The 26,184-nt window shown below is 47.4% G+C and overlaps 1 protein-coding gene across 7 annotated transcripts in view; it reads right to left on the reverse strand.

Annotated features, from left to right (window-relative positions):
• Positions 1-26,184, reverse strand: part of MEGF6 (multiple EGF like domains 6) — a 255,996-nt gene that overhangs the window by 16,137 nt on the left and 213,675 nt on the right. For all 7 annotated transcript variants that reach the window (XM_037881096.2, XM_037881095.2, XM_037881094.2 and 4 more), the window contains 13 exons: positions 25,305-25,436; positions 22,841-22,969; positions 19,971-20,099; positions 18,811-18,945; positions 18,288-18,422; positions 12,724-12,849; positions 10,066-10,197; positions 8,885-9,013; positions 8,311-8,442; positions 7,268-7,396; positions 4,724-4,852; positions 2,757-2,885; positions 254-382 (listed from right to left, as the gene is read on the reverse strand). In XM_037881096.2, the coding sequence (XP_037737024.1) occupies positions 254-382; positions 2,757-2,885; positions 4,724-4,852; positions 7,268-7,396; positions 8,311-8,442; positions 8,885-9,013; positions 10,066-10,197; positions 12,724-12,849; positions 18,288-18,422; positions 18,811-18,945; positions 19,971-20,099; positions 22,841-22,969; positions 25,305-25,436 (1,695 nt within the window). The remainder of the gene's footprint in view (positions 1-253; positions 383-2,756; positions 2,886-4,723; positions 4,853-7,267; positions 7,397-8,310; positions 8,443-8,884; positions 9,014-10,065; positions 10,198-12,723; positions 12,850-18,287; positions 18,423-18,810; positions 18,946-19,970; positions 20,100-22,840; positions 22,970-25,304; positions 25,437-26,184) is intronic.

Raw genomic sequence — 26,184 nt, forward strand, 5'->3', positions numbered from 1 at the left:
GTTGGAAATGTGGTAGCCCCGTTTTCATTATATTTTAATACCAAAAATGGCTCAAACTGTGTTCACTGAGCCCCAACAATGCTCCTCGCTATCCTTCTGCAGCCAAATTACCATTTTCTTGCAATCCTGGGGCATGAAATGACTGAAGTGAAATTAGGGAAAACTTGTTGGGAGAGGGTCAAACGTGCAACAAACGTTCTGCAGGTTTCAACGGCCCGTGGTTAACAAGGCTGCTCCCACTCCTGTTGCTTACCCAGCTCACAAGCCAATCCAGTCCATCCTTCTAGGCATGTGCAGTGCCCCGTGACGGGGTCACACGTTCCGCCATTCCGACAGAGGCAGTGCTGGTGGCAGTTCGTGCCATAGAAACCATATGGACACGCTTGGGGAAAAATCAGGACAAAGACCAAAGTCAGAAAGCAGCTCGACACTGGGTTTAAAATGCAGAGATCAGGCCTGTCGTATCGTGAGAGGCAGTGGGGGTTAGGAGTAGACAGAAATGAAATGGAGCTGCTACCACTAGAAATAAGTAACAAGAACACAATCCAGTAATGCCTGAGGGCTGCCTAGCTGGGTCCACAGGAAGGTTCTCCATTTTTACTTGCATATAAGAGGTGTCAGGTCACAGGGGACTGGGCTGGGGTGGGGAAGGGGAGGGAGAGAAACAGCAGAGAGGTGAGGGAGTCACGTGCATGGAAAATCTTCTCAGTACCGTAAACTCTCTCTTCTCTCCCACGCTTTCCCCACCCTCTGCGAGCTTCTCCACAGCTCCCACTTTAGCCATTTGGTGGTGCCTTGACCTCCTGAGCCCTGCCCGAGGCTTCCTCCCATTCCGTGTGTGCGAAGTAGGGATCAGCTCCAGCTCCCACCAACTACAGACGTGTAGACGCAAGCCTGGCTCCCTCTCTCTGTCCCAGTGCAGTGGTTCCAATGACACCAAGTGACCCCTCCGAAGCTCGCCAGGCAGGTGGGAACCTACCAACAGACATGGCAGGATCTGTGGGCTGGGACGGTGATGGTGGCATGAGGTCTGCCAGAGGGCGTGAGGTGGTGGGGGGTTGCAGACCACTCAGCCCCGGCCCACCCTCCTGCCCTCTCTCACTGCTGGGGGCTCCCCTGCTGCCCTGGACACCTGGCCCGCTGCAACCCCGTGTATTTTAAACCCGCCAGAGCCTGCAGGAGCGAGAGGCTCCAGGTGGGGGGGGTGGGGAGGGCAAGGAACACTGGCCCACTCCGTGCCACGCTGCCATGGACACCTCCAGGGATGGAACCAACCAGATCCTGCCGCCAACCCAGGTGTGAGCTGCACACTCCCCTGGTTGAGTCACTTTTTGCCCTGGAAGGCCCTGTAATGTGACTCCTATGGGGGGCAGCAAAAAAAGGGGTTGGGAACCTCAGCTCTAGTCTGGGAAATGGCACATGGAGCCCCAAACAGTGAGTTTGGGGGAATGTATTAGAATCCTGTGTCCCACTAGGGAAGTTCTCAATAAAACGTGGCACTGCAAGTGAGTTGGAAGACTGGAGGTTTATAGGAACAAGGAAGGTGGTTTTGGCTCACCATCTAAACACAGCTTGGCACAAGGCTGCTATAAACTTGGCTTTTCCAAAGGCCAGATGGGGGGGTGGGGGGTGTCTTTCATAACACAGTAAACTTGGAAGAAAAGAGCCTTGATGCTGAACTATGTTTGGCCTGTATTTTTGTGCAAAAGCTTTGTTGCTAGTGAAGATATTTCTCTTCTCCTTCCTGCTCCTGCAGTGAGGTCCATAACCCCGTGCTTGCCACTTCACACGCTGCTGCCATAGAAACAAGCTGGGGTGTCACAAATAGAGCCTCCCAACATCGCTGCAGGATCCAGTGGAACGTGCTCCTGTTTCTTGGGATGTCTGTGCCTTGCGTAAGGAGGCTGTGGAATCAGTAACTTGATGACTTGAAATTTAAGCAACTCAATGGTCCACCAGATGCCTTTGGAGAGTGTTTAGTCCGGAACACACTGCATTATTTTTAAAGGGAGTTGTATGAATTTAGTGCCACAGGTTGGCAGCCAGTGACTTCAATCTTGACTTGCAGAACACCCTGCTCTTCCACATCTGGACAATGCTACCAAATTTCACTGCCAAAGAACCACAGGATGGACGCAGTTGCCTTGGCAGAAAAACAACTTCTCTGTCGTTTACCGTAGTAGTCAAGTAAAACTGGTTATATCTGCATTATCTAAATTTCCTTTAGTGCTTGATTCTGCATGCTAAACCTCCAGCTGCCAGAAGCTGGGACTGGATGACAGAGGATGGATTACTCAAAATTGCCCTGTTCTGTTCCTTTCCTCTGAAGCATCTGGCACTGGCCACTGTCGGAAGACAGGATACTGGGCTAGATGGACCATTGGGTTGACCCCGTATGGCTGTACTTATGTTCTTATATTATGTTAAGCTGCTGTAGGAACCCAGAAAAAGCACGTAATCACATGCTTAACTGTAAGCACATGTATAGTCCCACTGATTTGGGACTAAGTGCTTTGCTGGATCAAGGCCAGAATGCCCTTACTGACAGTTAACATGTGCAGCACAAGTGGAGATGATTTGAACCATGATCCAGGCTCATCACCATGCCACCAGAGCACTCCACACAGCCAGCTGCTAGGCTGATTCAAACTACAACTCACACAGACACTTGGAATTTTTTTTTCCAATGGCTGATTTTTTCCCCACGATAAGGAAGAAGACAGTCTGGAATAGGACATGACCACATGTTGTATTACCTTGCTGGCAGGTGGCTCCTGTCCATCCAGCCGCACAGAGACACTGTCCACTAACATGGTCACAGGTGGCATCATTAAAGCAGCTGCATGCCTGACTGCAATTCTCTCCATACCAGTGATCCTTACAAGCTGCAGGGAAACAGAATTAGGCACAACAACTAAGTAACAGGTATTAGTTACATAGACTTTTACTGCTGATTCAGAAATGCAGCTGTTTGGGAGAAGACAAAGGGGACGAACCCACAACCTCACCAACCAAAATGTTACAAGAAGGTCAGGTTAACTGCCAGCTATGCCTGCTCATGAAAAGTGTGTGTGTTGTGTGTGTGTGTGTTTAAAAAAAAATTTGTTTACAATATCATGAGAAAATAACAGTCAGATTGTATATATGGTTGTAGTTCACAAATATGGACGTTATTTTTCCATGATATTTTGAAGGTAATCCATTAGGAAGCTGTTTTCACAGATGCCCCAAACCTCATTACTATCTGCAGTTATGGGCGCAGAGACTGAGCCATTCAAAACTTTTGGAGGTAAACTGCAAAATAGACAAAATTTGCCCCCAAAATTTCCCTGAGATTGGAAGTCTGTTTCAGATAAATGCTGCACAATTCAGATCCAGGTCAAAAGTGTCTCTGAACTTCTTGCAAGATTTCTAGCCCACTTTTATAGACTGAAGAACAGGATTTCTCTGGTACTTTTGGGATTTCCTGATTATAGTCAGGCTAGATGCAGCACAAGAACTGCCCACTCTGGCACTTCCACATCTGGCCCTAGCTGAAATCTGGCAGTAATAGGCAGATGTAAAAATAAGAAAAGCTAACTCAGCATTTCCAAACCTTCCCATGGGCATGAGTTATAGAAAAGGGTTAAGGTCTGGGGGGCCATGGAGAGGGGAGCTTATTTTTTCTGAGTCAATTCACCCTCCCTGGCTGGCACAGCTGTTCTCAGCATCCAATAAAGAGCACAACTGAAATGGAGAGAGAAGACGAAAAGTGGAAAAGACCTGTGGAAACAGCACGCATCTGTTGAAGGTGAAAGCCATCAATGTCGCAGGAGACACTGGTGTCTGAGACCTGCCTTCAAACTACGTCTGAAACCCCACCTTCCTACTACTACTCCTACAGAGGCAGCAGTGCTCTGAGAATGAAGGATTTCATCACTGCAAGACTGAAGCAGGGTCTTTGATTATTTTGGCACAAGCACTTGCGTTGACTCTTCATACCAATGTGAAGCCAACAGCAAAGCTGTGTGTGTCACACAGGAAAGAAGCCTTTTTTCCCCCCTCCCTAATGTTTGTTTCACTAGCACAAGCTCCTAAAGAGCTGCTGGCACCTCATGAAAAGCTTTGATAAATATTCACTAGAGTGACAATTTCATCCTGGACAAAATCCAGGTGGAGTAATTACCTTTAGCCAATCTAAGCTTCCACAGCAGTCTCAACTGAATAAGGGATTCCTATACATAGAGCCAGATCCTCAGCTGGTGCAAATCAGAGCAGGTTCACTGACTTCAGTAAAGCTATGCTGATATACACCACCTGAGATCTGGCCCATCGTCTGTAAATTACTTGGTGTTCTTCTGGATGGAAGGGCAAAACCCACCTTCAAAGCTGATCCATGTACCTGGTACGTCTCTTTTCAAGGGCTACTGTTCTCATGTAGTATCATCCGACAGGAGTGCCACCCAGGGTTTAACTCCTCAATCAGCATCCATCAACTCCTGCTGCTTACTCCCTCCCTGACATCACACTCCTTTCTGTGGCATGAAAGCAACAGAGGTGGGAATAAGCAGCAAAAGATGTGCAGACGCCAATCTCTTTGGATCACGTGCCAGGACAAAGAAACAAGGATACTGTATGATTGACTGCAAGCTGTCTCTGACCAAGTTCATCTTCAAAGGCACCAGTGGCCTGCAAATGGGAATCCTCATTGGGATAGATTTAATGGTATAACCTCGGCACCTACTCTGGTTACAGCTAAGGCCAATCCAGCCGGCGGGACACGTGCAGCGCCCCGTCACATGATCACAGCGGGCTCCGTTCAGACATGTGCAGGTTTTCTGACACTCCAGTCCATAAAATCCATCGGGACAGGCTGGGAAAACAGAAAAAGCCCAGAAATGTTTGTATAATCGTCGGTGTGTGCAGAAGGCTGGAAATCTCCCAAGGAGAGAGGGACATTACACAATAGCTCATTCTGCTAATAAAGTGCTTTGCAAATGGATTTGTAGCAACTTCATAAAAAATTTACACCCTTGCACCATGACAGGATTCAAACTTGGAACTGCAGGGTACTGCCATAGGAGAGCCATGTCCCACAGAAGGCAAGGGCTGGTTATTCGAGACACCTGTGTTAGTGCCCCAGATTGTCCTTTCAAACAAATTTATTTTTCTATATTAATATAACTATATTAATCAATACAGTATCTGAGAATTAAGCTGTGTTGACTGGTTAAAGCAGAGGACCAGGAGTCCAGATTTCTGGGTTTTGTTCCCCACTCTAGCTCACTATCTGTGGGTGAGCCAGGCAAAGACTCTTTACCACTTAAGTCTTGTTGCGAGGACCTTGTGCTAGCTCTTTGTGCATGGGTGAATTTCACCCTCAGATCTTGAGAAGTCATTTATCCTCTCTGTGCCTCCCTTTCCCTATTGATATATGAACGATACTGTGGGCTTGTCTACACAAACACTTAATTCACAGCAAGCTGGGGTGTGAATCTACCATGCACTCGCCTGCGTGTGGACTCTGCTGATGGGCAAGAACAGTTCCCTAGTGTACTTTATCTACCCCTCTTTGCAATGGTGTAGATCAAAGCACAGGAACGAACTGTTAGTATGAGTCAGCAGGGTCCACACGGGAATAATGTATGGCAGATTCACACTGCATGTGTTGCAAACTAGAGTGTTTGTGTAGACAAGCCCTAATAGTTGCAGGGGGTGAGGCTTCATTCATTCCTGTTTATAACCTGTTTGGAGATCCTTGGTTGGCAGCTGTTAACAATACGTAAAACTCTTGTATTGACATATTACAAACTGGGCAGGAAGACTGGAGGAATGTTTGTTCCTGCATATTCAGTGCTATGGTTTATCCCACCTGTGTAGCGAGAACTCACTTCATGGTTCATTGGTGGGATACATTTCCTGTCCCATAAAAACTACAAATCCCCCTTCAACCTTTCTCTTGTGTATTTAGGGCTCCAATCGGAGTGAGAACATAGCCAAGCGCTCGTCTCAGGGCCTAATGGTCTCTTCCCTTTGGCTGTGAAATGGGCTCCCCTTCTGCCTTCCAGGGCTGCGTGGCTGCTAGCAGACTAAGACTCACCTCCTTCCCGTCTCGCACCCCCGACACAAAACTGTCATCAAAGCAGCTGCCAGCTCTTGGTGTTCCCTTCATAGTGCGAGTGGGCTGTCCTCTAGCCATCACTACGGGGGGGCGGGGCGTGTTGCAGTATCCACCGTAAAACCATGGGGCTCAAAGCTCTACAGCAAAATTCTGGTCTGAACTGAAATGGCCTCTTCAAGGTCTCACTCAACTCAGGAGGGAGTTTTTCAATTATTTGGTTTTCACCGTATAAAACCCACGTTACTGTGCTTATTGCAGGTGGCTGTTTGCAAGGCGTGGAACTAGGGACATGCTGGAAAAGCAAAACTGGCCCAGGTTTGTGACTAAGAGGAAAAGTGGTGCGTGGGGATTATCTGCCTCTTCAGTGATCTCCCTTGGGAGCAGACAAACATGTTAGTGTCAGTCTGAATCTTTGGCAAATCTCAGAGGATTGTTCAAAACTGCAGATGCTTTTGGTTAGTAAATTGTTTTACAAATACATTGATGGATGTTAAGGCTGTGGGGTTTAGCCACCATAATTAGAAGCTTTGGACCAATAATGGGCTATTAGTATTGAGGTAGCCTAAAGACCCTAATCAGGGATGGGGATCTCATTGTACAAGCACATAATGACAAAGATGGTCCCTGCCCCAAGGCACTTACAGCTGAAGATGGGACTCTCCAAACGTTCATCAGCTTGATTTGGATAAATACCCCAAAGCTTGGGAGCTTTGACAAAGTACCCAACCCGCGTGGAATGGGATACCTTGCTGTGAGATTGCTGGTGTTCCTTGCACCTGACCAGGTGTGAGATAAGGTGAGAGCAGCCTTTTGTTGGCTCTTTCAATCTTAGTGGGAACCAGGAAGTGCAGAGCTACCCTTTTCAAATGCATGCACCATGCAAAAATCAGATAGCCTTCATGCTGCCAGAACATACCCACATGCATGTGCGAACAGGGAGGCTCCTTGTTTACATGCACCATCATTCACTTGTTTGTATGAACCTGTTATTTCCAGAATTAAACTTTGCGGCCAGCTTGGGACAGTGCAACAGTCCCCACAGCTCTGCTGGGTGCTTCTTGCCAACACTTCCAGTAGGAGGTCCTGCACAATTCCCAGTGACATGGAGACTTCATTAGACACGACAGGTTCCTTAGCTCTCCTTAAGGGCAAAACCAGGGTACTCACCACGCTCACAGAATGTCCCGCTCCAGCCAGGGCTGCAAGTGCACGCCCCACTGACGTGGTCACAGACAGCTCCGTTGTGACACTGACACCGGTGTCCGCAGCTTAGCCCAAACCATCCTTCAGGACACTCTAGCAAATACAAGGCAACCAACGTTGACAAGAGTGTCCTTCCAATCAGGGTCACTTTATGAGGCTACGTGAGGCCGCTGGTTCAGACTCTGCCGAGTGAGGGCAGCAGTGAATGAAAGTAGCGCTATCTGACGGCTGGTTGTTTGCAGTGGACTGGTGGTCTCTGCTCCAGGACTTAGGGAACAGATCCACGTCACCAAAACACCAATCACAGCTGACACTCATTGGTAATACAGTAGAACCTCATACGAACGCCTCGGGAATGGAGGCTGTTCATAACTCTGAACAAAACGTTAGGGTTGTTCTTTCAAAAGTTCACAATTGAACATTGACTTAATAAAGCTCTGAAACTTTACTATGCAGAAGCAAAATGCTGCTTTTAACCATCTTCAGTTAAATGAAACAAGCCCAGAATCAGTTTCCTACCTTAGAGTCCTGACTGGCTTCGTATGGAGTAGCTCCAGAGCATCAGCCGGTGACTCCGTGACACCTTGTCAAATCTTTTTTTTTTTAAACTTTCTCCCCCCCGTTTTTTTGTAGCCGTTTACATTTAACAGAGCACTGTACAGTATTTGCTTTTTTCTTTTGGTCTCGGCTGCTGCCTGATCGCGTACTTCTGATTCCAAATGAGGGGAGTGGTTAACCGGTCAGTTCGTAACTCTTGTGTTCTACCGCATCAGCAAAGAGACCGGGCCTGGGAAAAGAACGAGCCCCACCCCAACAGATGTGCCATTATGGGGGAAGCTGGCCCTGCTTCTACCTGTGCATTAACCGTTGTGGATAAACAGAGGGCTTCACTCAGCAGGGCTGCCAGGCCAGCATCTTTTCCTACCATAAAAGCTAATAGAGTTCAGCTTGGCTGAGCGCTCCAGCCTGGAACCCAAGGGCTAGACCAGCCTGCCGACAACACTCACTCTGATCACAACGGAGTCCCGTAGAGCCGGCTTCACAAACGCACCGTCCTGTCCTCATATTGCAACTTCCGTCACTGTTGCTACAGTTGCAAGTGTTAGCACAATCTGGGCCCCAGTGCCCAGCGTCACAGGCTGAAACAGAGGAGAGATCACGCCGTGAATGGCAGTGCCCTTTGCTCAGCTGGGCAAGGACACGGGGGAGAAAGGGCTTCTCTTCTCTCCTCTGCGTGCATGTGGCTTCCATCAATGGGCACGGCTTATTTGGGCCTAAGCTTCCGTGGGTAAAAACCCCCACTTCTTCAGATGCAACTCCTCGTTGTTTTTGTGGATACAGACGAACAAGGTTATCCCTCTGATACTAGGGGATAAGGTAACACAGGGTACCACTGCATTTTGTACAGGGTCCTTTGTGCAGCTTGAATCCCCACAAAGGACATGGAAGGGGAGAGGGAGGGCAGGTAGGCAGAGGGGCTGTGAGAGACAGTTGCACACACAGAACGGAGACACATGAGAGCGAACATACACTGAGAGGTGCCCTCCACACAGTGTCCATGGCACACGAAGAGCACTGTACCTCTCCTGCAGTTATCCCCAGTCCAGCCAGGAGCACAGCTACATTTCCCTGTCACCGGGTGACAGTATCCATCATTCCCACAGCTACATCTCATCTGGCAGCCTGGCCCAAACCAGCCAGCTGGACACACTGCAAGGGAAGAGAGATATTAAGAGCAAACTGCTGCAAACGGTGCAGTAGTTACATTTTTGACAGGCAGCGTGTGGTGTTACACACCCTGATTTCCAGCCTGGCTCTAGAGCAGGGCCATCAAGATTGGCCCAGCCACATGCTTTAAAAACCCTGCTTGCCTGATGCTCCCGCCTGGGCTGGCCAGGTCCAGGAACCTGCACTGAGGGGCTGCATTCCTTCTGGCGTCACTGCTTCCTTCCGTGCATCAGACAAGGAGGAGGATTAAGCCACTTCCCTGCCCGGAGCTAGACTTTAGCTCCATACCGCTGCCAGACCACAGAGGGATTGTCTGAGCAGAGCACTGGGCCCCAGGAACTGACTCACTGTGTGACTCTGGGCCAGCTGCACAACTTCTTGGGACCCTGGGTTCCCAGGCGTAGGCTACGTTTAAAATTTAGGTCAACACAGTGACATCAGTCAGGCACAGGTGTTGGAACTAAGGGTGCGGTGGGGGAGGGTGCTGCTGCAACGCGGCCTTGAAATGGTTTCCATCGTATACGGGGTTTGCAGTTTGGGTCAATGGCTCTCAGCTCCCCCACTGTAAAAATGGTTCCACCACCCCTGCAGTTAGGGGTGTGAGAAATGCACAGCCCTGGCCGGCGTAGCTATGCCAACCTCACCCCCAACTCTGTCGACGGAAGCTACCATCACTTGGGGAGGCGGTGTTCCTACACCAACAGAAAAACCCCTTCTGTTGCTGTAGGCTGCACCTCCACTATGGGGTTATGGCACTGCAGCGATGCTGGTATAGTCCTCCTAGCGTAGACACAGTCCCTATAAAAGGGACCCGTGGTAGCTCGTAGGAGTTGCAAGGACACCAGCTAACGCCCGGCACTCCAGGATGTAAAATGCTAAGCGCTGTTTCTTATTTAGCCCAGTGGTGACAGATAACCACAGGCTCAGATCAATAAGTAGGATAGTCCAGGCCTCGCCTGTAGGAATCCTAGTGATCACCACCCACGCGCATTCACCGAGATGGAACAAATCCAGCCTTAAATGGCCCCACTTACCATCCTGGCAGCGACTGCCAGTGTATCCAGGTGGACACAGACAGGCACCCGTGGCCGGGTCACAGCTGGCGTCGTTCTCACACTCCAGGCAGATCTCCTGGCAGCCCACTCCCCAGCGGCCATCGGGGCAAGCTGAAGCACAGACAGAGATGGATGCCAGAGGAATTTCCACTCATTATTCCAAAAGGCAGTTAGTGCTGGGGAAAGATGCCAGCTCCACAGCCCTGGAGGATAACACGCTCCCTTTCTCCACAGAGCTGGTGTAGTAAGGGCAGGGCGAGGGCAAGCTTCTGTGCAGCCAGTGCATACAACCCCGCCTTGGAGAGGCCACCCCTGGGGATGGACCCCATTCTGCTGAGAATACTAATACGGTGGCAATTAGTACCAATGGCAATGCGGACACCCGTCCACTAGGAAGTGGCTGAAGACCACCATGCTGCCCACTCTACACCTTTCTCACCCTTGCTGTTACTGCTGCTCCTCACATCAGGGCCTGGGGACAGGAAAAGCAAATGCCACGAACAAAAGATGCCCTAAAAAGCACTAACGAGTTTTCAAATCTGTCCCCCCGACCCCCATCTCTCATCCACCAGCCCACATTCCTGGACAGAACCCCACCCTCATTCAAATGCTTTCAGAGAGAGTATTCGCCCGGTTTACATTCTCCAGGGAGCTTTATTGTTATTTACTTTGAATTAAGCTTTTTTTCTTACTACCTGGATCCCTGGGTCCTACTCCAGAAAAGGGAGGGAAGCTAATGACATTAGAAAGGCAGCACTGAAGTCTCATAGTTAAACTTAACAAGCCTTTTCTTCGCCCACCAGGCAATCTTTCCAGGAGTTTGAACAACGTGAATGTAACTGGGAACGAGCTGGGAAATCTGTTTCTTCGATTCCAGAGCATTCTTTCAAATATTACAGCCCTGGGGTGCCTGCAAGCCCTGGGAACCGTGCCACAAAGCCATTTAAAAAGAACTAAAGAGACAGGTTTATTTTATTGTTTCTTTATGACTTAAGTGAGGCTTGTGCTCTTGTGATCTGAATTTCCTCTCTTTCAGTGTGGAGCTGGGGGACTGACTACACGCATCCCAGCTGCTAGGGCCAGTTATCTATGACAACGGAGTCTCTACGAATGCTGCACCTGCATCATCCTGCACCACTCCTGTCTGTCTGGAATCTTCTTCCCTTACCAGCCAAACGTTCTCTCTGCTGCACCGTTCCATACCGGGAGTGGAATCAGGTACATTGTCTCTACAAACTCAGCAGTGCTACCTCCCCCACAGCAAATGCTATTAATTCCTGAGCTGGTTTTCTGAATCCACTTTGCTTGTTCCATGCATTAGCAGGCTCTGTTTGTTTTCTTCACCTGTTTTGCTTGTTTTTCTTCTGATATTCTAGATGAAAAATGACAGTTTGTGTGCACAAGCCCTAACCCACCAGCTCTTCACCAAAGCCACATTGCTGGGAATCTCAAACGCCACTGCTTCAGAAAGAACAATTCATCCAGTGCCAGGAGATTTACAGTGACACAAAATTCCAGCCAGAGTTACTGAGGTCGAATAGGCTGAACCAAGTTTTCCCTACCACCTGGAGTCTCTAGGCATCCCAAAGCAGCTGCTGAGTAAGGAGCTGAACACTCACAACGCACTGACTGCGTGCAGGCAGCTGGTGCACCTGAAGCCCAGCATCAACTATGTGAGGGACACACAGTAAAGCAGGCCAGCCGCTTACGGGCACTAAAAAAGGGCCTGATCCTGCATGCCTTCTGCATGATGCTGCTTTCCATCCATTCCCACTGGGTTCAATGGGAACTGATGGTGCTCAGCACTCCCCACAATGACATCCTAAAATTGTAAGAGCTAACCACTTGCTTTTGCTGTGCATTGAGATAGGTTTGCTTTCTTGCCTGCTTTATGCAAGCACATACTTCTGCAACCTAGGCTAGCCCAAGCACTTTCCAATGTGTTTCTTGCTCTTATAATTAGTGAGTTCTGACCTGCTCCTCAGTAAGAAAATGTTTCAAGCAGGTGGTCGGCATTCGGGCAAGATGGTTTCACGTTGCTAGACAGAGATCTTGCTCAGCATTCCTAAGATTTGCATTTAGTTCCAAAAAGGAGCCAAGAAGCTGAGAAGTGCTAAAGCTGAGTCAAGTATCCTTGTTAAAGTGATTGCAAGCCCCTCCAGTGGCTGGGGGGAACTATTAAGTGCCGTACATGTGTGTCTTATATTGCTCAGTCAAGCTATTAGAACTAAGACATTTCAATATGACTAATATCTTCCAGCTGTTGTAGCTAACTTTTTTATTTAGGAATCTCTGGTCTTCCAGACATTAAAGGGACATGGTGAGAATGATAAAAAAAAGAAAATAGCCATCTGTAAAGAAAAATTCCTTAGACTTCAACACCTGGAAACTCCAATTCACTTTTCATTCCTCACTTGCTTACACGTCATTCAGCTTGGACAATGGACCTCGACTAGCTGGTTTTATTGTCAGTGTCTTGTACACAAGAATAATGCTGCCTTTTTTTTTTACCTCCACACAATCTATTTGCAGGAGGTTTGTAAAACCTCTTTAATTTAACAAAAGAAAAAAAAAAACCCAAATGGACAGTTTAACTCTCCCCCCACCCACCCGCAGCCACACCTCTTGCCTTCTCACCTCGGCCACAGTCAAGTCCTGTTCTACCCGGCAAACAGATGCACTTCCCAGTGAGCCGGTCGCAGGGGGAGCTGCCACAGGAACAGGATTGTAAACAGTTAACCCCAAACTTCCCTTCTGGGCACTCTACAGTTAAAATAATGGAGGAGAAATCACACTTTACTATGACACATTTTCCAAGAGAAGACTGTCAGCTAATCACAGCTCAGATCCCTCAGTCATCACAAAGGAGATACCTCTTCCCTGACTCTGTGGGGTCACATTACGGCGGTTTCCCGGTGCATGCGTCAGAAGGGGAGAGGGGAAATGGCCCTTCCACTGGAAAGGAGCATAACCACACTGCATATTGCTGAGGAGCTGGGGAGGGTGGCGTGAACACAGGACCAGACACAGCCGCTGATGCGCTCCATGCTGCAGAGGGAATATGTCTTAGTGGGGTGTGCGTGTGGCCACGCTGTCATTCACCCTAGCCATCATGCCCTCCTCCCCCCTCCAGACCTCACCCTACCCACCAGGCCCCCAGTGAGAGGTCCCTGACAAGGAGGCAGAGCAGAAATTTCACAGCACCACACTGTTTTTCTATTTGAAATGAGCTCCTCTGTTGCTACCTGCCCTTTCACAGGAAAGCTCATGTGTTCAGTAACTACCATTTGAGGCCAAACCGCCCTCCCCTGCTGCCTATGGTTTGTTGCCTGCAAAGTGTCCTTATTAGAGGCACACCCAGAGCACAAACATTCATCCACAGGCAGGAGCTGCCAGATTTTAGCACCTTTAGTATATTTCCAACAAGACTGGGCATTGTCTGTAAACCAGCCCGCATTCCTTCCTGGCCTGGAACCACGGAGGACCTCATGTCAGTGGTTCCCTTGTACTGAAACACAACTGACCCATTTTCTGGCATCTTGTTTCTGTAATCCGACCAATGAAATGTCTGTCAAATTTACCTATGGCTAAATCTTAATGCTCAGGGAAGCTAAAGGAGAATTTCCCCCCAAAACCAAAAACATTGTAAACGAAGGGCGGGAAGGATGTTCACATGGCTAGTTTTTCCTGTGTTCCCTTAGCAATTAAGGAGGATATTTCTGTTTGGGTCAGGGATTTCCTGCCTCAACTGTACAATATGTGGAGAAGTCGCAACCATTCATTTGTCATATCAGTCTCTTGCCATCAAAATGATTGCGACGGCCTCAATTCAACATTATGTTATCGCTGCAGGATACAATAGGAGGACAAATGCCGTGCAAGAAGCCCCCACGCTTATACTGAGTCACACATAAAATGGACACATACTGGCACACACACAGACACCACTGACGTCAGTTAACCCCATGCAAGTGCCAAGAGGAATAGCCCTAAGAACCTCCATAACTGCATGCCTCACCCCTTGAGCTACAGGAGTGGCTTTCAACACCTCAGCACATCTGACCTCCCATCCACTAGAGGGCAGATGTGCACACACTTGCACGCCAGAACACTATTTTCAAATGAGTCAAACCTCGACTCTCCCAAATCATTGCCTAACCTGAAGTCCAAAAAAAAAAAAAACACCTCAAAGGCGAAGACCGAAGTTCTCCGACATTACAGAGTCCAATTTTTATGAGTCAGCACTGTCGACAATGGATAATGTAATGCAAAGTGAGCGAGCGAATTATCATGCACAAGAGGAACGCACATTTTCATTTCCTTCGCTCACTGTGCGAGGCTTGTTTGGGAAAGCCAGATTTTGTTTTTTTGCAGAACGATCTGGTTTAGTAATTAAGCCCCACATAGACCGAGTGCCTCAAAGTTAAAGATCCTTAAATCCTATTTGAATCTCTGAGGAGAGCTCCAGGCTTGGAATGCGTTTGCACATGTGCCCCAGCGTTTCATAAGACTCAGGCATTGTAACACACTGACACTCACAAAAGATGGAGGGGGAAAAACCCCCACACATGTTCAGAGATTTAAAGCAACACTGCAGAGTTTTCTAATGTTTCTCTACTTTGCTAATGGGTGGCAGATGCTTGTCTTCGCTCTTTAATAGTTTCCAGATCCAAACAAGAGTCAAGAGCCTATTATTTCTATGAAAATATTTGTGTTATTTCCTGTGACTCTTCCCTGAGGACTTTAGCTCCATTCTTTATTCTTTCAAAAAGCATCTCCTGATTGACATTTCCAACCCCTGGACTAGCTCAGTGGCTCCAGAGGCAGCGCAGTTCTCTGCCATATGGAAGATCTGAGACCACCAGTGACCTTAGGAAGGACCCCTGCTTCCCAGGTGATTGGAAGCTAGGAACTCTGTAATGAAGCACAAACTTTGCAAACGTTTTCTGCATCTCCTCTGGTAGATTCCTGAAACTCTCGTAGATTTGGCAAGGAGGGCAGAATATCGGAGAAAGAGGGCAAGAACTGCAGGAGAATAATGCCTGATTGGCATGGAAGAATCACTAAGAAAAATCAGTGGCATTATCATTTGGTCAGTCCCATGGGCATAACATTGGCCATGATGGGAGACACAAGCATGAATCTAACTTTGAGACAGTGTTGGACAATCCTCACAGGGCTCAGCAGTCCAGCACAGATGTGCAACCCAAAGATCAGACTTTTACCACAAAAGGGTGCCAACTACAAAGTTGGGATGCGAACGTCCCAAAGTTTTGAGATGTGCTCAGCTACAGGGTTTATCCCAAGTTTCTGGTCTAGAAAACTGACAAGAATGGGCTGACAAGATTTTGAGCACCTCCTGCCTACAGTCAGAGCTAAATTAACCCCACACAGACAACTTTTCTCACTGTATTTTGGCAGAGCCACTTATACACCTGGATAGTACCAGGAAGCACATGACAATTAAAACATTTTTGGAGGGAAAAAAGGAGAGAAGCACTCTCACAAACCTCAAAGAAAAAAGAATTCGTTTGAGTTGGCTGAAGTGACAGGCAAAAGAGTGGGGGGGGGGGGGCGGCGGGGTCTCTCTTATTTCCCCCGTCGCTTTTTGCGGCACTATTATTCAAACACAAAATTAAGCCACAGAGCTTGTTGCTAAGAGGGTAGTCATGTCAGCAGAGAGAGTGGGTTGCAGGCACAGACCCCAAGCTGATCGAGATAGATTATTTGCTGTCATTGGCTTTTCACAGGAATGTAGAATAGATATAAAAGCAAACCCTTTGACTTGCTCTACTGGAATATTTTGGTGAAAATCTACGGCTTTCGCCTTCACTGATAAAATGAATGGTCTACATTTTCTGTGCTGTTATTCAGCATAGGCACATGCTACTAAATTACACTAACATTTGGTAGTCACAGTCAGAATGTGGACACTGAGCAGCAGCGAGTGTTTTTATGCTGTGGGTTTTTTCCTTTCTATGTCTGAAGACGACAGCACTTGGATATTTCCTACCAGATCCAAGAAGTTGGCGCTAAGGTTAGAGGAGACAAAAATGGGGCCCAGAGGGGGCCACTCCTCCCCTCAGCATCCCCATGGACCAAGAACTGATGAACGAACACGTCACATGCTGCAATCACACAGGTCACTCTGTTGGTGTGTTACAGCCCTTCCCCCACCTGTGTCTGTCTTGTCTACTCTGACCGAAGCTCTTCAGGGCAGGGGCTGTCTGCCACTCTGGGTTTGAACAGCACCTAGTACAATGGGGCTAGTACAATGGGGCCCCTCCCTTGGCTGGCCCATAAGCACCAATGTCAGAAACACGTAATAACAATAATTCAATGCGCCAAGAACAAAACAGCTACACAAAAGGGGATGATGCTTTTTGATCAGTGGGCCAAATTGGAGGCTGGACCAAAGTCCAATTTTCCAAGTTCTGTTGCAGTCATGTTTCCTGGTTAATCATCCCCTCACACCTCACAGCAACAGTTCTTTTACTGCCTTTTTACATTAACCTACGAGAGTTCACTGCAAGAAAATCTAACATGCGCCTCTGCCATGAACTAACAAAGCCAGGGAGCTCGTACAGTCTGAGCACTGCACCGCAGTTACCCGGGAGGTTCAGCCATGTATTCCAGTTGCCACGCTGGCCCTGGCAGGACACTGAGAAAAGGATCATATGGGGGCACCAGGTTAAATTTTAAGACCACTGAAATATAAGATTTTCTTCTCCTCTTTCAGATCAAAAAAAGCTTTAATATGGAATAAAACGCAGAAAGGAGACTCTGACTCCATTGTGCCAGGGATGGAACGCCTGAAAATGAACAGATGTCAAAGGAAGAAGAAGAAAACGCTGCTAAATATCATCTTCATCTATAAAAGCCGAGGCACCCAAATGGCAGGATAAAGTGTGGCTTTTTCCTCCTGCTCTGATTAAGAATCATTATTAAAAAATGTTTCCCTCCACACTTTAAAAAACTGCAATGCTTTGATACAGCCCCTGGATGTTCTTTTATCATCTAAAGCCATTTCTTCTGGCTTCGCTCCTATAGGGAGAGGAAGCTTAAATTGACCCCTACAGATGTTCAGACTCTGCATAGGCAGCAGCTGGCACAGGACACTGCAGGCACCCTGGAAAGATATTTGGCCTAACAAGAAGTACACAAGAAGGTTGTATGTGTGAACTGGAAGTTGGGACATAGAAGAATTTTGTCCCAATTCATTTCTGAAATTCACAAGCCCTTCAGTGAACTTGAGAGGAAATAAACCAGGGCTCATCCTTGGAGAACTAACAGACAAACTCTAGCCACAGTACAGCGCCAGGTCACTGAACAGACATATAGAGGCAACATTTTCAAAGGGACTTGCGATTGTGGATGCCCAACTTGAAATATCTGAAAGAAGCCAAATCAGGTCCCTTTACAGTGTCCCACACTGGGGATCCAAAACTGGAAGTACCCAAAGACACCAGTAGTGGCTTTTGAGAATTTAGACCAGAAGCCACATAGGAACAGCTTTAATAATGCTTCATTTCAAAGAACTGCCTGCCTAGAAATAAACCATTCACACCAACCCTTGTACAGAGTCTGTGTCCTTTATTTGTCTAATAAGCATTTTACGATGAAATATGCCACCCCCAATGTAAAGTGCTGTAAATGCCTCTGTAAATATATTGATGTAATAAAAACTGGTGTTCTAAATAGTGTGGCACTGATTTGGAAGCCAGTTATACTGTACTTCCAATGAGACTCAGGCTTCCAAGACATGTAGGCACTTGCGAAAAATCTACCCCGTATCTACAGCGTGCTTAAAAATTGTTACGTGTGTCATTAACGCCTTTGTAAACTTTCAGGCAAGTAACCTTTAGAACAGTAGAATAGATATGTACATCTGTTGACCCCAAGCGCTGTCCTCATGCTATAGCGAGAGGAATCAGCCTTGCAAAGCATAAAATATCTGGACTCCGCCTGCCGAGTTATTCTCTCTCTCCGTTTTTAGAGCATGTTGGTTATTGCAGTACCTGGGAAATCTCCTCCTTAAACCCCTGTGGTTTTGATACACTATAACAAGCTGAACAGCGGCATTCAGAGGTACCTGCCAGCGAAGCTCACTGAGCTTCTGAAAAGTAGAATATGATACATGCGCAATCTGTGCTGGTGCAACACTTGCCCTTCCGCAACCCAGTTCCACATGCGGGTTTTACCTTGGTCGCAGTTCTCCCCATGGTAACCCTCGGGACACTCTTTCTGACACTCTCCGCTCACATGGTCACAGGAAACTCCCAAGGGGCAACTGCATTTGTTCTTGCAGCCACCACCATAATAGCCGGAGTCACACTCTGTTAATGACAGACATTGAAAAGAAAAAGCATTCGGCATTAGCAGACAGACCTGGGACGAACACGCTGCCCAAACTGAGCATCAGGGATTCGAGGTATCTGCAGTGGAACGCTAACAGACCCCCACTGATCTAACATATCACACCTAGCTGGACTGTGGACACAAGTTCAGGGAGTTTCCACCGGCATCCAATGTGTGTGGAACTAGACACCCTAAGTTAGCTGACCAAGGCTGAAAATTGGGCTTGCTCCTGTTCTAATTAACAGGATGTCCTTGGGGAGGGTCTTAGTGGTTCTTTGTTCTCCCAGTAAAATTAATGAGCGGGAGGAAAAAAGGAAAGCCCAGGGAAATATTCCCCTAAACAGCCCATGTCACCTAACCACTCACTTGTCTGACACCTTTTGCCATGATAACCAGGTTTGCATCTGCAGGAGCCGTCCTTCTTGTCACACTCCTGCGTATTCTGCTGCACACACAGGCATTCTTCGGAGCACCCGGGCCCGTAGGCCCACTTCGGGCAGGCTAGATGTGTTGGGAAAGCATCATTAAGTGCTTTGGGAAACCAAACAGCAGAGGACAACCAATAACATCGTTATCACCCTCCAAAGACCCTGCCCAAAGGGAACTCTTAGAAAGATCTGTCTGACGGTGTTAGAAGGTCACGGTGTTAGAAAGGGTTCATCCTGGTTTTGAAAAAGTTAATGTGGGCCTGAGAGGCTAACTAACTCACCTGGCTGCACCTGGAGGGTGGGAACCAGGCCTAACTACAGATGAAGCCAAGCTAGGTGATGACTATAAAGAAAGGAAGACCAGATTAGAAGGGGGCTGCAGGGAGAGAATGTTTCAGTCCATTGTTGGCTGTAGAGAGTGGAGAGACTGGCAGGGTCAAGGAGGAGACCCAGGGGATAGCTGGCCTGGGGGATTCTCCCTGAAGTACAGAAGTCTGGCAGGATACCGAGAGAGACAAGGAGCAGCCATCAGGGTGGAGCAAGCTGCAGTGGTGAGCCCTGATAAAAGGGCAGGACCTGGACTTCCGAGGAGAGAGCCCTGGGAGGCATTCAACTGCGAAACAGAGAGGGATGAAAGGTCAAGCCCGAGAAGGGAAGAAGTTGGGTGTGTTTGTTGTACTTTTAGTTAGGGATTTTGTTGGGGGATTCCAGAGGAGAGCCCCGCTAGTCCCAGCCTTGAGAAAGGGTGAAGCTAGAGAGGTTGTGGGGAAATGGCCTGAAAAAGAGAGAGGAAGAAGTCCAGGCAGGCAGCAGCAAGGAGTCTGCATGAGGGCCCTGATAAGAGGATAAGAATAACTGAAAGCCCTGAGAGAAGGATATGAGGATCATGGGACTCAGAGATAGGGTAAGGACATTGTTACCCTGGAATGGTTGGGGACTAAAATGCGACCTGGCTGGAGGGCCAAGTCATGAGAAGAAGCAGACGATGGCATGACCATGGGCAGTGAGTACTGGAAAAGGAAAGCTACCTACACCACACCCAGCCACCAGGGGGCACACCAGCAGTCAGCCAACCCTTCTATGGCTGGCCAGACTCACCTAAATGGCAGTATCGTCCGTAAAGTCCAGGGTCACACAAACAGGCCCCGTAAATTCGATGGCACCGACCTCTGTTGGCACAGTTGCATTTCTTCCTACATTGTTTCCCAAAGAATCCTTTAGGGCAGCCTAGAAAGAGGAAAATGTACTCCGGTAAGAACACCCAGCACAGGAGTGTCACGTCACTTTCAGTGGGTGCTTACAACAGAACTTGGCAAGAACACCCCCACTGCAAAATCACTGCCTGTATAGGATAACAAATTATCACAGTCCTACAGGGCATCTGGATGTGAAAGAAGGAATGGATCATTCTGTCACGAAGAATAATGTCTGCCTCTCTGTGAGGTAAAATATCAATAAGGGGGTAATCAAATCATATACTTCTGGGCATTATCCAATAGCTGCGGGGATCAGAAAGGATTTGCATCTCTCACCTCATGTACAGGGCTGTTTATTAGGTTAGATGCATTATGGAGTGTTTGGACTCTCTCTGAAGCATCAGGAATCAGCAAATACCACAGACGGGATACTGGACTTGATAGAGAGTGATTTGATCTAGTGTGAAACATCCTATGCTACAGGATGATGATAAACCCATACTATAGACAGACCTCTACAAACAACTAGAAAACACCAAATTACCATTGTCAGCTCCAGGACACCTTTCAGTGCAAAGTGCTTTACAACCAGAAATGTACAGAAGCACTGAAATGCAGCCGCATCCAGGGTACCAGATGGGAAGCACCAGGTTAGAAATAAAGGCCAGTGGGAAACAAATGCTCTGTGATTTCTGATGACCCCCTAGATCAAACAGAACCTCACCCAGCAAATCACATGGTACTTCCTCCCTTTATGCATCCAAGATACTCCCCAGTGCACCCAGCACCATTGTTTCCACATTGGAAGGACAAAGGGCTGAGTCAATCCTGCTGGCAGCCAAACATGCAGTTCCAGGAAGTCTAGCTTTTTCAGACCTGACACTTAGACCACTAAGCCACCCCCTGGGAAAACTGACAATCATATTTGAACTGTTAAAGGAATAGAACAGTTGCCAGGTTTTTATTAATGCTGAAGAATTTAATATTAGAAGCATATGCCAAATACACTGCATCCGCAGAACACTCCCACCATCAGAGGTACAGGTATCACACGCCTTCTCCCATCTGATAACAACATCAGACAGTTTAGGAAGAAGGAAGGCTGTCTGGTCCAATTCGCCAGCTCTTTATTGTTTATCTTAAGCCCACCTTCCTGCTTTTTCACTGTGCCCCTCAGCTGCCTCCTTCCTAAGGAAGAACGTCTGGGTGTGTCTCAAACTCATATATACTCTGCTTCAATTGCCTTCTCCAGCAATGGATTCCGTCTGCTCCTAACCACTTGAATGAAGTCATTTTGATGGAATTTCTTACTGCCTCCTTGTTTTCACGTTTTTAGATTATATCTCCATGATTTTAACCCTTCGGGGTGAAAAATAAATCAATATCTACCCCAGTTCAACTGATCCCTTTTGTGCAAGAAGATGGGAAGCGACTATTCTCAAATGTCTCCAGTGTCTACCTCCACTTCAGCGACAACCATGACACCTTTCCACACCACTTCTACTTCTTATGACTTGGAACCTTTTTTCTTTTTTTGGCTGCCTTCCACTGAACTTTCCCCAAGACAATCATCTGCCTAGAAGTCAGTGCCCATTACTGCTCCCTGTGTCTCAAGGAGGACGTCACTGATCTGCTAAACGCGGGCTGCAAGGCGCTTGGGGCAGGAATTTGGGCGTGACCTAGAACACTGATTCCTGGCAAGTGGATTTTTCAATCACCCTTTTCATATGGAAAAAAAAGTCTCTTTAAACACAAGACTACGTGACCCAGCAAGTGAGATGGAATCTAGGGATGTGTCAGAGTCTCACACACAGTGATGTTCCAGGCAAAGGGTTAAAAGATGCCAGGTGCCCTTAAAATACAGGTGTCAGGTAACAGATTAAAGAATATAAACTGAACAATAGAGCACATCCTATGTAAAGTGCTTCTAAGTTTTAACAGAAGCACAAGTGGACAGTGAACCCCCGGGCATCACACTTGGCTGTGATCTCCATTTATCACTAGAGCAAACACTCCACTATAAAGTATCAATTCAAATAGCAAATGAACCACCCTGTTAGCTCTGGGAATGGAGCTTGTAAGCAGTTAAGAAATATTGTTTTCCTCTTGCTCTGTCCCCAATTTCATTAAAACACATTCTACAGTAAAAAGAGGAGAGCAAGACAATTAGGAAGGTACAACCCCCAGCACCTTGTGCAAGAATTCAGGGCCCAGAATAGCAGAGAGACTGCACCTATCCTAGGCACAGATCCCTCTGTCCTTCCTCCACATGTATTGCACTGATATCATTCTTTCCTTTTTCCAGTACTTTATTAGCATTAACTAATCATCACAACACATTGGTGAGGGCAATCAGTACCACTGTGCCCATTTTACAAATGGGGAAGCTGAGGTGGAGAGGTTAAATGACTTGCCTGAGGTCACTGAAAGCGTCAGTGTCAGAGCTGAGATTGATGCTCGGGAGTTCCTGGTCCGCTCTCCTGTGCTGACACTTTCTGCTCTGCCCACCCCAGCTCCCACCCTGCTTAATCTGTGCGTGAAACATTACTCACAATGTGCGTGGCACAGGGAGTGCGGCCAGACTGTGCCTTCAGTTACAGAACCAGGACCACAGGGTGGCCAGCGTTTCTATCAGCCTGCTGTCTAACTGCTTAGAATGAAGCCTTCCTGCACAGAAGCACCTCCCTCACCATCATGTCACTGGGCTAAGGGGAGCGAAAAGGGGGAGTCTCATTACTGCATGAAGCAGGAGATTGGGAAGCTTGACCATACCATCCTCACACAGTTCTCCACTGACCCCAGGCGGGCAGCGGCACTTCCCAGTCACTGGATCACACGTGCCTCCATTCTTACAGTGGCAGGTGAAGCTGCAGTTCCTCCCAAAGGTGCCTTCGGGACAGGCTGTGAGGGGACAGAGAGACAGAGGTCAGAAAGGCGATTGTACTGTCACAGCTATTTGTTGATTTGTATTGCCCTAGATCAGTGGCTCTCAAACTTTTTTTTTCCACGGACCACTTGAAAATTGCGGAGGGTCTCGGTGGACCACATCTTTCCAAATGTTTGTACCGTTAGCTAACTATTGTAAGAGCTTTGGATAAAAGCGCTATATAAAAATACCCCTTAATAATAAACTTTTTTTGTTCTACAAATAAAAGCACACGACTCATTTTAATAGTAGTAGTCTTAACCTTTCTAACGTGACGGATGTGCCCTCTCTCCCCCGCCACAGCAGCCCCCAAGCTGGGGCTGGGAAGGAGGGGGGTCTCCCCGGCAACCACAGCCCTGGAGCTGGGGAAAGTCATCTCTTTCTCTGGCCGTCGCAGCCCTGCAGGTCCCAAATTCCCCCCACCACCTCTTCTCACCCCATTGCTCCCTTCCGCCTACTCCCTATTCCCCCCAAGGCCACCACCTCACCTTACATGTGCATCTTCTCCAGAGTCCAGGCACCTAATTAGTGGAGCCACGCCTGTGCGGCTCCACTAATTAGGTGGGTGGCCCTTCATTCTGTCGTGTGCAGCCGCCCAGGTGTGCACCTTAGAGGGAAATATCTGTGGACCACCTGAATGGAGCTGGCGAACCACTGGTGGTCCATGGACCACAGTTTGAGAACCACTGCCCTAGATTGACAGATTAATTACAATAAGGTCTGACACTCAGCCCAAAGGGTTTCCAGCAAACTCAGTGAGACCTTTCCCTGCTTGACTTGCAGCAAGCACGTCCTGACATCGCAGTAATTCAAATGGATGATAGTGAAGCAGAGAAAGGGACATGGGGATGTATGAAACCAATACAGTGCAGTGGGACTATTCGCATGCCTGCTCTGCACCTTTCTACTCCAGTGCATCCTAGTGCTGGTGCAGGTCCATAGGAAAATCAGAGGATGAGCAGATAAGGTGTACTCTCAACCGGTGCTTCTGATCTCTGGTGCCAGCTAATACTCAACCTTCTGACTAAGGCCTCACTGCCGACTATGTTCTTTTTTCCTTCTTGCATTTGGCCTGTTATCCTATGTATTGTATTTGTCTGAATTAGACTGTAAACTCTTCAGGATTGGAATCTTGCCTTCTATAGCTCTGTGTACATCATTAATGATGGTAGCAGTAAGAATGAGCCAAAAACCTCAATGGATAAAAACCTCACAGTGTATAGAAATTTAGAGAAAGCTGAACAAAATTTGGAGATACGGTTCAGTTTAGATACTTATTCAAGCCTCTGACGTTTTCTTCTCCTCTTTCCTACAACAACCCCACCTGTCATTATATCCTGTACAATGGAAAACACCTGGAAAACAAACTTTTTCAGCTTTCCATTTATTTTCTGAAAGGTACATGCCAAAATATTTTTTTAGAAAATAAATCCTGAAACCCAGATGCCAATTTCATTACCCCATTTAGGCAATATATGTATTCATTTTTATGTACTCTCTTCTGAAATACACACCGTTAATTTTTCCTAAAGTTACTTACTTAAAAAATAGATTTGCCTCAGGCCATGGAATTCTATTAATATTTACAAGCACGAACCCAGCCAGGGGGTAGGGAACCTTGCCTTTCCCTTTCAACTCATTGCAAATATAGTTCCAAATATTTAAAAAGCAAAATAAGGACTCCAGAAAGTACTGGTTGGACAAGCAAGATTTTGGGCATCAAATTCAAACTGAAATTGCAATTATCAGCTAACTGCAGCCCTTTCTCTGAAATGGGCATCAAATGCCAATAATGTTTAAATGGAAAGATGCCCCAGGGGAAAATATTCCTTCATTTAAACTGCCAACAGCTTTGAAGCCAGAAGTTCAGTTGGAAGGAGGAATTAGGAGGACTCCCATTAGTGCCTTAAATAGTTTCTTAGTCTTAAAGAATGTAATATGTCTAATTCACTGCCAACAGGTTTGTGTGCACAGTCTGAGAGCTAAGCTCAGATCCAACACTAAATACGAACATTTGCAGGTTTGAACTATAGATTCATACCCTCTGGGATCTATATGGTAACAAGAGGTAGAGAACTTTATTAGGGATTTTGTCTGGTGACTACAACCATGCTGTGCCAACACAAACATTGCAAATGCAGGCAATGGGGCAAAGAAAAGCCAGGGTTGTTAGTGCTATTTAGACCAGCTGGGGGGTTGTGCTCACCTCACTCTTCTTTTTGACTGGCTTTTGGAAGGAACACAAACACTATAAAACCAGCCTGCCCTTTGCTTACCCCTCTCGTCCTGCCCTTCTCCAACTTAACTCACTCTGATTGCATATGACTCCACTCCAGCCCTCCGGACAGTCACAACCAGTCTGGTCCTCATTGCATGTTCCACCATTTCTGCAATCATCGCATGTCAGGCTGCAGTCATGACCAAAGGTGTCCTCCAAGCAGACTGGAAGAAAAAGAAGCTGCGGATGAGTGGGCTTTCCAAAAGCTGCTTCATCAAGCTGAAGGGTTGAGCTGGGCAGCCAAACCCATACCACTCAGGAACACTGAATCTCCAGCAAACGCGCCTGTAACGTGTAGAGCAGTGGTGTGACTGAGACATGTGGGGAATGCATAAGAGTCTGGAAATGGTCTGCCCGTTGTGACAGTTCATGTCATAAGCAGCAAGACCCTGGAATGTTTGGGGTGACGTCTTGGCTCGGCTGAAATCAATGACAAGACCCCCGTGGACTTAAACAGAGCCAGGATTTCACACTTCGTGTTTAATGAGAGGTAAAATATGAATCCAAATTCACAAGTGAAGAAAGGGTGTGGGGGGGTATTTTCTTCTGTTTTGGCAGCAAACTAGTTCTCCGAGACAAGATATTGCTTTTAAATAGGTTAAGACCTTAAGAGACAAGTTGTGAGCCCTGGTTTACAACTGTGAATGCTCAAGTTTGCATAATACAACTGCGGGTGTCTGAGGGCACCACTTTTCCATCCGCAAGCCACTACTTGCACGCGGAACCTGTAGCCGAGTGCTCAGCTACCCAACCTGCGTGTGCTCAATGGATGACAGCCCCCGCAACCTGTGCCGTAATGCAGGCTTTGTACATGACAAACTCTGTGGGTGCGCTGAGTTGCATGTGCAAATTTGGACATGGACGTTTGCTCCAAATGTGTTGCTGCTGCTAAAGACACCAGAGAATTTTCCA

Source organism: Chelonia mydas, chromosome 18 (assembly GCF_015237465.2).
Source record: "Chelonia mydas isolate rCheMyd1 chromosome 18, rCheMyd1.pri.v2, whole genome shotgun sequence".
Lineage (NCBI taxonomy): Eukaryota > Metazoa > Chordata > Testudines > Cheloniidae > Chelonia > Chelonia mydas.